The 14077-nt window shown below is 41.2% G+C and overlaps 1 protein-coding gene across 8 annotated transcripts in view; it reads left to right on the top strand.

Moving 5' to 3' along the window:
• The window catches only part of LOC122572621 (voltage-dependent T-type calcium channel subunit alpha-1G), a 107555-nt gene extending 100887 nt beyond the window's left edge, over positions 1-6668 (top strand). For 7 of the 8 annotated variants that reach the window (XM_043737786.1, XM_043737785.1, XM_043737788.1 and 4 more), the window contains 2 exons: positions 26-285; positions 1137-6668. In XM_043737786.1, the coding sequence (XP_043593721.1) occupies positions 26-285; positions 1137-2090 (1214 nt within the window). In that variant the 3' untranslated portion in view covers positions 2091-6668. Of the gene's footprint in view, positions 1-25; positions 286-369; positions 396-1136 lie in introns of all 8 variants that reach the window. The other variant, XM_043737789.1, reaches the window with a different exon arrangement.
• Positions 6669-14077: the final 7409 nt, after the last annotated feature.

Here is a 14077-nt window from a genome sequence, read left to right as displayed (position 1 = left end):
ATATCGCAATTTCTACGTTTTATAGACGGAACGATTTTCGCGACGTTGTCGCGGCGCAATTCGTATCATCGTTCCAGTTCAAGACCGTCCAAGTTCAAATCGAAGCGTCGACAAACGTTTCACTCGGGGCATAGCCAAAGGAGATCCTTACTGCCGATGCATTTTGAAGTCGCCGAAGTTTTCGAGAAGCCAGTGAGCAATCTAAGCGTGCCTCGAATTATTCCTCAACGCAACTACAGTGCAGCAAGCCGACATCCCACCTACGCGCAACAACTAAGGTTACAGGTAAAATTATTTTTATTTTCTCTATGGACGACAAATTCTAAGCATGATTAGTTTTGATCGGGATTATAATTTTATTTCCCTTAGGTAGGCAATTTTGTTAACAGTTACAAGTAAGTTTTCAGTTTGCAGATAAATCGATAAAGTAAAAAGAAAATAGCACGTGATGACCAGTTTGTTGTTCTATGCTTTGCGTTCCGAGCACATACGAGAAGCTTCCCAGAAGCCAAACTGATCAACTCTATTTTTTACCAATTTCTCATCTTTCTTACATAAGTAGGCGATCAAAGTTTAATTTTTAGAAAACAAATTACGTACTCGCGTGAGTTTGTTCATTAAGAGAAGATGACATAAACGATAGAAGAATTCCGAGATGAATGTGAAAAAACAGCCTTTGCAACGTCATCCCTTTTCTTGCCTCCATCGATGGAGTTGATCAATGCGACTTCTCGATAGCCTGCGTAATACTATTTCAACCGTATAGTACACGCATAGCAATGTGTTTATCGTTCTATATACAAATTTTCAATTATCGTGCACATCAAGGCGTCAAATACAAACTCATTTGCCACGCTAATTATTTTATCGTTAAACATAGTTTCCATCGTTTCATTTAATACTTTACTTTTTACTTTTAAACTCCTTTCAGTGTTAAACTCCTCATAATAAAAAAAAAAAAAAAAAAATGAAAAAGAAAAGAAAAGTCATCATTTACTTCCACAAAGAATTCTACATCTCAAAGTGAATTCCAAAAAGCAACACATTTTGGTACACTTAATTTCCTTCGCTTATTCACGAAGCAACTAACCATCGTGATTTCTCACCGATTAATATATGGTAATTTACGTTGGCAGGCGACCAGCAGCAACGGACAAGAGAACAAGTGTTTGTTGAGCGTGATCAAACCTCCAACGAGTTCTTCCCCGGTGTCACCGGCCGGCTCGGTAACCACGCTAGCCTATCCTAAACTAAGCAGCGAACGTTATCTTTTGCCAACGGCCACTATTTACCCGTCCAAGGCAACGTTGAGTCGCAGGCCATCGAGCGACACGCAGTCACAGTCCGACACGAACGTGAGCGTCGGTACCGCAAGCAACGCCCCTTCCAGAACGCCGAGCGTGTCGAACGATTACACAGAAAACGGTGCATTGAAGGGTAGCAACAAATTGGACGATTCTAAGAAAACGAAAAACGAGCGACGGGTATCTGCTCCACCGACGGACGATCTTGACGTGCAGTCGATCATTAACGAAAGGAGACCGTCCAAGCTCAAGTGCGGAAATTCCCTGGGAATGGCGGCCAGTGTCGGTGATCAATACCCTCCGTCGATTCGTACGGGCAGCTACGTATACGTCACCGAGCAACGATCGGAGGAGGTGTCGCCGATATCGACCGGTAACATGAGCGACAGCATGATGGCAAGCACGAGCGTGAGCACGAGTGCAAGCGCGAGTGCAAGCGCGAGTGGAAGCGCGAGTGGAAGCGCGAGTGGAAGCGCGAGTGGAAGCGGAACCGAAAGCGGTGGCGCTAGTGGAAGCGGTAGCAAGAACGGAATCGCCGTGGTGAATATACCGGAAGCGGTTTGCACGACCATTGGCTCGGACGTTCGCATATACGTGGACGATACCGACTCGACGAGCAGCAACAGCCATCACAGGAGGAAATCCAACGAGGAGACGCCGGACGGGTCGACGACCGTTTCGTCCGTCACCGCGGTCCATGATGGAACCGACGTAACGGAAGAAACGACGGGGAGATCCGAGAGATTCGACAGAGCGTGTTCCGGTGCACCCTCGGATCGTTCTTAAAGTTCAAGATCGAATGGCCGTCGCGCGATCTACACTCCTATCTGAAATTTAGAGAAACGGATTCTAAAAAGAAAAAAAAGAAAAAATACCAAAAAAAAGAAAATAAAAAGCAAAAGTAATCGGTTCTACCGAGAAACAGTATAGATTTCTATGCAACTGCTAGCCGACCATGGTATCCACGGCAAAGTACCATGGAGGGTTCTGCGAGGGTTCAATGTTTGGGCTCTAAGAAAGACTGTAGTGCATGACAATATAGTCGTTATATTCTAGTAACTTTGCCGCCGTGAACTTGCCAAAGATAGGGAGCAGGAGGTTTAGGGAAGATCGGGAACATCGGAAGGGTGGATGGATGGCGTTTTCTGGGCAGGGAAACGGATTCGCTGTTGGTCGAGCGAGTAACCGAAAGCGAAGGTCAATGGGAATCGAAGGTACGGGAGAACGTGTTCGATCACGGATAGAACAATTGTGTGTTTTCAGCGCGCAAAACGAAATAGTTCGAAGGGATGACGTGAATGAGAGATCGCGTGTGCGCGTTAGCGAACGGCTGAACGCGCGTGCAAACGACAAGCGAGGGCAACCAAAGAAAAAAAAAAAAGAAAAAGAAAATCAGAAGAAATGAAAAAAAAAAAAGAAATGAAAAACCTATGACAATCTATTATTGCCAGCGGAACTGATCTTACGTTCCGTTAAAAAATACACCGTGGAAGTCGATCCGTAGGAATTGGTAGGATGAAGAACGACGTAGTTCTGCGTCAATAATTAGAGAATTTATGTAGTCGTTAGGTAAAAAAAAAAAAAAAAAAGAAAAAAACAAATTTGTCGAGTCTACGCGACAATTGCAATTAATCGGACCACACTTTCTCGCCTTTCCTTTTTCTCCAGCTCGTCGAATAAATAACGCGTGTCGTTCGCAGGAATGTTTCGAGAGCCACGGCGGATCGTGGGTAGCTCTGGACGGAGAAACAGAAAGGTGCCAAACCGAACATACGGAAAACAATGAAGGAAAATGAAGCATAAACGTGATGAAAGGGAGAGGAGCACGAACGCGAATGGTCATTACCGAAGTGCCAGAAAATCTAGATAAAAAAAAGCAGTTTCGGACTATAAAAGAAATTAAGAAAACAGAATAAAAAGTAGCGTAGTCTTATCGCGGAACGGAGATTTTAGCTACGGAGAGACAGGAAGAACAAACGGAACAAAAAATCTCCTGTATTAACAGTAGACGTTAAGAGCTTCGTAATTAAATATTCTCAGAACCAACGTGGTGTCGAAACGGGGGAAGAAGGGGGAGGCCGAACAAATATTGTTACGATTGGCTAAAGTAATAAACAGCCAGTTCATAGTTTAGTCGATTATAATGGTATTTTTGTCACCTCTTTCACGCTAACTCTATGTAACGAAACAAAACAAGCAAACTCGACGATTAGCTCGGAGCTCGAGGTAAATACGATTAGGAATTTAAGACTAACTCCGACGTTGTGATAATCTTTAATACAAATTGAAACTCGTACAATCTATAATCTCTATGTCAATTGGTATTAACTTGGACGGGTTCACGTGGAAAGCTACGACGACACCAGCTGCCGTGTACTTCCGAATAAATCCTGCGGCGACTGACGATGAGTCAAGTATTCTCTTCGTTTCCTTCTCTTCGTTTCTTTCTCGCGTTCTAGAACGTTCTTCTCGTTAACATCTGTGATATACTTTAATCGTAGTGTATTTCCTATATAAAATCATAGAGAGAGAGAGAGAGAGAGTGAGAGAGAGAGAGAGAGAGAGAGAACAAAAAAGCGCGACAAGAGTAAATGGAGGGAGCGAATATAGCAGGACGACAAGCAGAGAGCAAAGAACAAAGATGAAGCAGCAATTAAAGAAACAAGAAAACACGAAACGATGGTAGTGCGACTTTTTAATAAAAATATATCGAAAGGAACATGAAACGAGGACGAGCGCGGAACTATGGTTTGAAGTGAGATATAAAAGAAAAAATGAAAAAATAAATATAATAAACACAAATATATGAATACGATAGAAGAAACTCTACTGTACATACATACACTTACGAATATTCTATACTATACACTCGGTGTGGTTTATTTTGATACTACCGCGTGCGGTAATATTTAACGATTGTCGGGGATAAATTCAACAAATTAGAAACGAAGAAAAAATAGTAAAAGAAAAAAAAATTAAGAAGAAGAAAAAGAAGGAGTAATTAAATAAAAGTAAATGAAGAGTGCAAGTATAAAGTAAAAAAATTCTATGCCTTCTAACGTTGACGGACGTTGACGAACCTTCGTGCGGTGGTGGTGCCCGCGCTTCGAACGATCAAAGGCAATTGGTGATTTCTCTTCGTTGACTCGAAGTTTCATAGGTTGCTAAAACGTTAACGAGCGCTGTGCGCCACGTTGCTTTTTAAAAGAAAAAAAGAAAAAAAAAAGAATATGAAAAAAGAAGAAAACGATAGTCACGCGACTGAACCGAACGATCGATCGATCGATCGAACGAAAGAACCAACCTTCGGTTCCAACATGATCGATTATCAGCTGCCTCGCGTGTTGCGTGTTACTTCGATCGTTCGATAATCATAGGCGTAACGAACTATTACCAACGCTATAAATAATAATAGTCTCTTTGTGTAACTCGTTGAACCTGTTAAATCGAGACAGCTGTTAATTAATAATCGCTGTGAGGGCGATCAATTCGTTTCAATTACCTGTTAATCGTTAATCGTCCGACGAGAGTGACAATCGTTAGCGAAACGTACGATGGCGGATAGATTTCGGCGGACTCTTTTGACATCGATCGATCTATCGTACGATCCCAGTAGTAAACGAAACTACGTAGTGGTATGGACTGTTCATAGACAAAACTTACTACGTTTAAAAGGTCTAATGCAAATCTCGTACGCACAATCACGCCTATTCTATTCTATTCTATTCTTACGACTTACGTAAAAATGGGTGATCTCCGCTCCAATGTTCTGGTTGTTGCGATTATCCATTCGAAATTGTTACGTCAAACGAGTCAAGAAATCTCTGATGAATTTATGGGACAGGGAGGTATCGATGCGATTCATTAATCGTAAGTAATGGTAACGAAGAAACGAAGGAAAGGAAGAAGAACGTGTCACGGAAATGTAGAGTCAAGATGTTCGTCGAGGTGAAACTATTCATAATGGTGGCGTATTGGACTTCCTTGGACCTTTTAATCACAACTCCTAGATTATAATGTATCCGTATAATATACATATATATATACATATATAAATGCGTGTGTGTGTGTATATATATATACACGATACAACACGTACATGATTAACGTATAACGCGCGTCTCTCTGGCACCACGACCGAGTTTCGATAGCTCGATAGCGTTAGACGACTGACCTCCGAATTATAGTTTACTCTAGCCACGGGATGAATCGTGCGACAGCGCGCGAGAATTCGCCGTTCAGTTGCACGAGTATTTGTTTAGCGAAACAGACAGTAAAAAGCAAGCGAAGAGTTTAGAAGAAGTAAAAGAGAACTAAAAAGATGAGTAAAACAGTGAAGAAAAGGCGAATCTACTTACGTGTGTGCGCAACATGGCGATGGAACAATTTCTATCCGCGAGAGAATCCGATGAAGACGAAAGGGAAGAAGAAGAAGAAAGGGAAGTTGTGTTGGAATAAGGAGAAGGAAAGTGGAAAATAAAAGGTGGGAGAAACGGAAGAAAAATATTAACGAATAAAATTAACAAAATGAAGAGTATATACATATATGCGTACATACATATGTGAACACATATACGTATATATACACATAGTTACGTGAATAATAAGTACAAGAGATGAAATCGTGCACGCGCACGTACATCAGAGTTATTAAACGTGTTATTCAGTGTACTTGTTGCCGCGTGCCTCTCGAGTCTGTTCTTCGCCCCTGAACGAGGCAGTGCGTAATCGTCTATTTAAGAAAAAAAAAAAGAAAAAAAAGGGAAACCAACAAATGAAAAGTAACAAAAAAGAAATAAAAGAGAGAAAAATTACAAAAAAAAAGAGAAGGAAGAGACAGATATAATAGAGGAGAAGTAAAAGAAGAACAATAATGGAGGAGGAAGGATAAGGAAGGAACGCGATGAAAGCCAGGGGGAATAAGGAAGAAGACGGTAGAGGGAAGAAGAGAAAATGTAAAATAAAGAAAAAAGAAAAAAAGAGAAATAAAACGAAGAATGGCTAGCCGCCCTCAAATGTATCGTGCTATTTTAATTACAACAGTAACGTACCAGGCATGGTCCATACGACCGCCGAGAAGCGTCCTTTTTGTCTGCCTGATGCGTACATGTGCGTATACGTGAATTTTTTCGGGGAGAAGTCTAGCCACGTGGATGTTCGATCGAGTTTCGAAAGAAGAAAGGGAAAAATTAGGAAAGGGAAGAGAGAGAGAGAGAGAGAAAATGAGAGTGTGGGAGAGAGGTGGAGAGAAAGGTTGAATGCGTGAGTGCGAATGTGCGAGAGAATGGAGGAACACGACGATAGAAGCGTAGAACAAGACTAAATATGTACAAATGTAATAAATTGAATGACGATTACGTTGAATTGACTCTATGACTTTTCATTTATTACGTTCCCTTCCATTTTGTTTTTATATTTAGCGAACGCTTTGGATTTCTAGAGATTAATTTTGCGTAATAGAAAAGAAAGATATATACAGGGTATTCGAATACAGGTGTAAGGAAATTCAAGCGCCTGTACGCGAGCAAACCTCCTTACACGAACGAAAGAAGGTCGGCCTAAACAGCGGGGCGCGATGATTCTCAAATCACGTGAAAGACACACGTGGGTGATAGTTTACCTCGTGAAAGTCGTAGAGCTTGACCAATGAGCAAGAAGATGATGATATTTAGAGATGTAAACGACCCCCGCGACGTTTTGCAAAATAAATGGTAGATCGATCGTTAAACCTGCTTACTCATGGAAATCCACAAGAAATTTGGATGGAGTTATTCAATTTTAAAATACTCTATTCTTATTAATATTTTACTGAGTATCAAAAGTACTTCATTATTAGTTACACTTCTAAATTATATCTGAATTATATTTCACTAATGTAATATACCATAGATACATTGATACGAACTCCTAGTCAGGATCGCAGCCAATTAGCTCATATTACTTGCCATATAATTAATAATTATACCAGTTGTACAGTTAATTAGTTTACTGTATTGTGATACAATTAGTAATTATATATCAAATAATACTGATCGCAGCAGTGATCGTTGCCCACTCGCATGTGCGTGCTCGAGCGATAAACGTTCGTTTCGAGCCTACTCGCGACCGCGACCGCGAAATTCGAAAAATCGAAAGGCAAAACCAGAGACGAGAGCATGCTCTACTCGTGCCAGTTTCACCGTCGATTTCTCAAATAAATTTCCAGAAACAGGTTGGCCACACGGAAACGCGCCTACCCGACCAGAGACTGTGCCAACCTGCCCGGCCCTACCTACTTATAATTAACAGACACACCAGAAGGTATACTACCTATCCTACCTAGCACTATATTTAAAAAATGGTAAAACAGGCACACCAACACACTCGCTCCACGGTTCTCACACAAACGCTCGGGCGCAAAGGTCCTATACCAGAGAGGACTTTGCTTACAATACACATAACATAGGTATCTATCTTACGATTAATTAAGGCTAAAAAGCACGCATACCACGGTGTTCCACGGTGTCCATCGGTGTCCCACGGTGCAGCCCAGTCTAGACCATCCAAAATTCTTTTGGCGGTTTTTGGTGACCCAAACTGGACTGGTGCGTAGTTCTTAGCTTGGTATCGTTTTCCAAAGATTAATCAACTGATTAATTTTTGAAAAACGATGCCAATTACCGGGTCTCACCACGAGGAGGTGACTACGCAAGAGACCCGCCCATGAATTATTTAACATTATACATCGGTCTCGACATTCAACCTATTGGCAAGAATGTCGAGTTCTGACTCTATTTGATCATGGGCCTGCGTAAAGAGATAGTTATTTCGTAGCCTAACCACGAAACACCCATCTCTTACGCAGCAGTTACACGAATCTTTACAAACGTAAAACAAAGCTTACGCAACGCAATATCTATCTCCCACACAACGCAATATGCATCTCACACACAACGATTACGTCGATCAGTACAAACATCGTACAATAATTCGCAAGCCTATCGGCAACATTCCGTATCAAAGACACGTTTGTCTAACTTGGAACGAAAGAAAAAGAACGAGGCTACTATGGAAAAGGAGCCCCAACAATCAGACGATGAAAGAAACACCTCGGCGCGCCCGGCACGAACGAAATCGCGATCTCTCGAAAGAACTAACAAACCTACGTGACGTACCCCCGTGCACCAGATAACCCAAAGGTTCAGCGGAAAGCCCAAGCATTGACCTTCGCTCGATTCCTGTCACGTCGTCTGCAACTTATCACGGTCGATGGCATCAACCGACGATACCAGCGATCCAGCAAATGGGCCTGCAATTTAACACACTCCAACTGAACAAGCGACGGCCCGGGGAGGGACCGCTGAACAGGATTACGAAGGCAAGGCCCCAACTGAACAGTGGGGTCCACCCCCGCGGGTTTGCCACTTGAACAGGATTACGGAGGACGTTAAATGCAGGTCCCTGCCCAAGTACCGAAGTACCAATCGGACAGGATTGCGGATCTACGACTCAGGTATCACCAGCGCGATGTCAACTCCCGCGATTCGCGGCAAACGACGAGCAGTTGTCGAGTAGTCACCAAGACAGAGGTTTCCTTGGGGCGACTTACGAATCCAAAGAGTTGTCCAGTGCACGTTGACCCGCACGTACCCGGAATACGCGCGAGCGAATACGTCACGCTACAGTTTGAAAGAACTGAGCGACCGTGAACCGAAAAATCGCGGGAACAATTTTTCCAATGTGATAAGCGGGGGGATCAAGGGAGACGATATTTCTATTTTTCGTTCCAAGATGGATAAGTATCTTTGTACAGAATGAGCTTACAACGCACTTAACATAGATATCTATCTTACGATTAATTAAGGCTAAAACGCACGCATCCCTCGGTGTCCCGCGGTGTCCCACGGTATCCCACGGTGTCCCACGGTGCCCCCGCAGGGGGGTATTAGTCCAGTCTAGATCACCAAAATTCTTTTGGCGGTTTTTGGTGACCCAAACTGGACTGGTGCGTAGTTCTTAGCTTGGCATCGTTTTCCAAAGATTAATCAACTGATTAACTTTTGGAAAACGATACCAATTACCGGGTCTCACCACGAGGAGGTGACTACGCAAGAGACCCGCCCATGAATTATTTAACATTATGCATCGGTCTCGACATTCGTCCTATTGGCAAGAATGTCGAGTTCTGACTTTACGTAATCATGGGCCTGCGTAAAGAGATAGTAGTTTCGTAGCCTGACTACGAAACATATATCCCCAACGCAGCGGTTACACAAATCTTTACAAACGTAGAACAACATACATAACACATCTATCTCCCACACAATGATTACATCGATCAGTACAAACATCGTACAATAATTCGCAATCCTACCGGCAGCATTCGGTATCAAAGACACATTTAACCAACTTGGAACGAGAGAAAGAAAAAGTAGCTACTGACACTGTATATACAATTTCGTGTCTTGCAGAAGGGACATACGAATCGCTGCACTAAACTGTTTAACGTACTACTATTGCGACACTATAAGGCACTGAAGATATTGAAAAGTTATAAACTCTAACGTGATCTCAATAAACTTCCCTTAAAAATGGGAAAACAAGAACATGCCCGATCAATCAGACGATAAAGGAAAAAATCGCGGCGCGCCCGTAACGAACGAGATCGCGATCTCTCGAAAGAACTAACAAACTTATGCGACGTACCCCCGTGCACTGGATAACAGTAAGGATCAGCGGAAAGCCCAAGAATTGACCGTAACTCGATTCCTGTTTCGCCGTTCGAAACTTACGCGAGTCGCGGTCGATGGCGCCGACCGATGATGCCAGTGATCCACTGGTGATCCAGCCGCGGATCCAGCACATAGGCCGGCAACTTAACACACTCCAACTGAACAAGTGGAACCCGGGGAGGGACCGCTGAACAGGATTACGAAGGCAAGGCCCCAACTGAACAGTGGGGTCCACCCCCGCGGGACCGAACAGGATTACGGAGGACGTGAAATTGCAGGTCCCTGTCCGAGTACCGAAGTACCAATCGGGCAGGACTGCAGATCCGCGAATGAATCCCAACGGATTCGCAAGCATCTCCGGCGCGACGACAACTCCCGCGATTCGCGGCAAACGACGAGCAGTTGTCGAGTAGTCACCAAGACAGAGGTGTCCTTGGGGCGACTTACGAATCCGAAGAGTTGTCCAGTGCACGTTGACCCGCACGTACCCGGAATACGCGCGAGCGAGTACGTCACGCTACAGCTTGAAAGAACTGAGCGACCGTGAACCGATAAATCGCGGGAACAATTTTTCCAATGTGATAAGCGGGGGGATCAAGGGAGACGATATTTCTATTTTTCGTTCCAAGATGGATACGTATCTTTGTACAGAATGAGCTCACAATACACATAACATAGGTATCTATCTTACGATTAATTAAGGCTAAAACGCACGCATCCCACGGTGTCCCGCGGTGTCCCGCGGTGTCCCACGGTGTCCCACGGTGCCCCCGCAGGGGGGTATTAGTCCAGTTTAGATCATCCAAAATTCTTTTGGCGGTTTTTGGTGACCCAAACTGGACTGGTGCGTAGTTCTTAGCTTGGCATCGTTTTCCAAAGATTAATCAACTGATTAACTTTTGGAAACCGATACCAATTACCGGGTCTCACCACGAGGAGGTGACTACGCAAGAGACCCGCCCATGAATTATTTAACATTATGCATCGGTCTCGACATTCATCCTATTGGCAAGAATGTCGAGTTCTGACTCTGTCTGATCATGGGCCTGCGTAAAGAGATAGTTATTTCGTAGCCTAACCACGAAACACCCATCTCTTACGCAGCAGTTACACGAGTCTTTACAAACGTAAAACAAATCTTACACAACGCAATATCTATCTCCCACACAACGCAACATGCATCTCACACACAACGATTACATCGATCAGTTCAAACATGGTACAATAATTCGCAATCCTATCGACAACATTCTGTATCAAAGACACGTTTGTCTAACTTGGAACGAAAGGAAAAGAACGAGGCTACTATGGAAAAGGAGCCACAACAATCAGACGATGAAAGAAACACCGCGGCGCGCTCGGAACGAATGAAATCGCGATCTCTCGAAAGAACTAACAAACCTACGTGCCGTACCCCCGTGCACTAGATAACCCTAAGGTTCAGCGGATAGCCCAAGCATTGACCTTCGCTCGATTCCTGTCACGTCGTTTGCAACTTATCACGGTCGATGGCACCGACCGACGATACCAGTGATCCAGCAAATAGGCCTGCAATTTAACACACTCCAACTGAGCAAGCGACGGCCCGGGGAGGGACCGCTGAACAGGATTACGAAGGCAAGGCCCCAACTGAACAGTGGGGTCCACCCCCGCGGGTTTGCCACTTGAACAGGATTACGGAGGACGTTAAATGCAGGTCCCTGCCCAAGTACCGAAGTACCAATCGGACAGGATTGCGGATCTACGACTCAGGTATCACCAGCACGATGTCAACTCCCGCGATTCGCGGCAAACGACGAGCAGTTGTCGAGTAGTCACCAAGACAGAGGTTTCCTTGGGGCGACTTACGAATCCAAAGAGTTGTCCAGTGCACGTTGACCCGCACGTACCCGGAATACGCGCGAGCGAGTACGCCACGCGGCAGTTTGAAAGAACTGAGCGATCGTGAACCGAAAAATCGCGGGAACAATTTTTCCAATGTGATAAGCGAGGGGATCAAGAGAGAGGAGATTTCTATTTTTCGTTCCAAGATGGATAAGTATCTTTGTACAGAATGAGCTCACAATGCGCTTAACATAGATATCTATCTTACGATTAATTAAGACTAAAGCGCACGCATCCCACGGTGTCTCGCGGTGTCCCACGATGTCCCCCGCGGGGGGGTATTAGTCCAGTCTAGATCACCAAAATTATTTTGGATGATCAAGATCAGACTATATTCAAGTAGTTTTTAGCTTGATATCGTTTTTCAAATAATAATACTAATATTAAAAATAGTACTTAGTGTATTATTATTTAGAAAACGATACCAATTACCGGGACCCACCACGAGGAGGTAACTACGATCGGGTCCCATTTACATAAAGAGTTTTTAAGCATTGGAAGCAGGATGTAAACGTGTATTGAAATTTATTAATTGGAATAACTGTAGTACGTGGATCCGCATAATCATACTTGAATATTGAACTTATCATCGAAGAAACGAAGCCATGCAAGGTACCAACGAATTATGAGATGTCGTTGCCTTCAATTAAATTACACTTACTTCCTTGATTCCATGAATACGGTGTTGTTTCCTTGGTTTTGTACAGACATGGAAAATTACATCTTATCCAGACACTCAATAGGTACACTCTGCGTTACCACTGTTTTTATACGAAATAGTGAAATGAGAAATTAAATACTGTATTCAAAATTTAGAAATAATGCTATATAAAAATAAAATAGCACTTCAGGAATTTGATTAAATAAATAATATTAAATAAACCAAAATAAATTATTAATTTACTCACTACGAATTGATGGTATTGATTTAAATCACTGAATGTAGAATTGCTTCTGATTAATGGTACAACTATGCTATGAATTAAGAGCATACTTACTTTGAATTAATGGGAGGATATGGTTATAATTTATAGGTATAACTGTTAAGAATTAATACAGTAATTGTTTTAGACTAATGACTTAAATGTTATAAATTAATGGCTTAAATCTATAAAATAACAGTTTAAATATTATAAATTAATGGCTTAAATATTATAAATTAATAGCTTAAATGTTATAAATTAATGGCTTAAATGTTATAAATTAATGGCTTAAATGTTATAAATTAATAGTCTAAATGTTAGAAATTAGTGGCTTAAATGTTATAAATTAATAGTCTAAATGTAAGAAATTAGTGGCTTAAATGTTATAAATTAATAGTCTAAATGTAAGAAATTAGTGGCTTAAATGTTATAAATTAATAGTCTAAATGTTAGAAATTAATAGCTTAAATGTTATAAATTAACAGAGTGAATGTTAGAAATTAATGGCTTAAATGTTATAAATTAATGGCTTAAATGTTATAAATTAATAGTCTAAATGTTAGAAATTAGTGGCTTAAATGTTATAAATTAATAGTCTAAATGTTAGAAATTAGTGGCTTAAATGTTATAAATTAATTGCTTAAATGTTATAAATTAATAGCTTAAATGTTATAAATTAATAGTCTAAATGTTAGAAATTAGTGGCTTAAATGTTATAAATTAATTGCTTAAATGATATAAATTAATAGTCTAAATGTTATAAATTAGTGACTTAAATGTTACAAATTAATTGCTTAAATGTTATAAATTAATAGCTTAAATGTTATAAATTAATAGTTTAATGTTAGAAATTAGTGGCTTAAATGTTATAAATTAATTGCTTAAATGTTATAAATTAATAGTCTAAATGTTAGAAATTAGTGGCTTAAATGTTATAAATTAATAGTCTAAATGTTAGAAATTAATAGCTTAAATGTTATAAATTAACAGTGTGGATGTTAGAAATTAATGGTTTAAATGTATAAATTAATAGCTTAAATGTTATAAATTAATAGTCTAAATGTTAGAAATTAATGGCTTAAATGTTATAAATTAGTAGTTTAAATGTTGTAAATGAATGGTTTAAATGTTATAAATTAATGGCTTAAATGTTATGAAATAATAGTTTAAATGTTGTGAATCAGTGGCATAGAAGTTATAAATAAACAACGCAAACGTTATAAATTAATAACTTAATACCTATCAGATCTTCTTC

Source organism: Bombus pyrosoma, linkage group LG11, assembly GCF_014825855.1.
Source record: "Bombus pyrosoma isolate SC7728 linkage group LG11, ASM1482585v1, whole genome shotgun sequence".
In the NCBI taxonomy this organism is placed as follows: Eukaryota; Metazoa; Arthropoda; class Insecta; order Hymenoptera; family Apidae; genus Bombus; species Bombus pyrosoma.
Note: the sequence above shows the minus strand (reverse complement) of the source record. Positions and strands in the feature narration are given on the sequence as shown.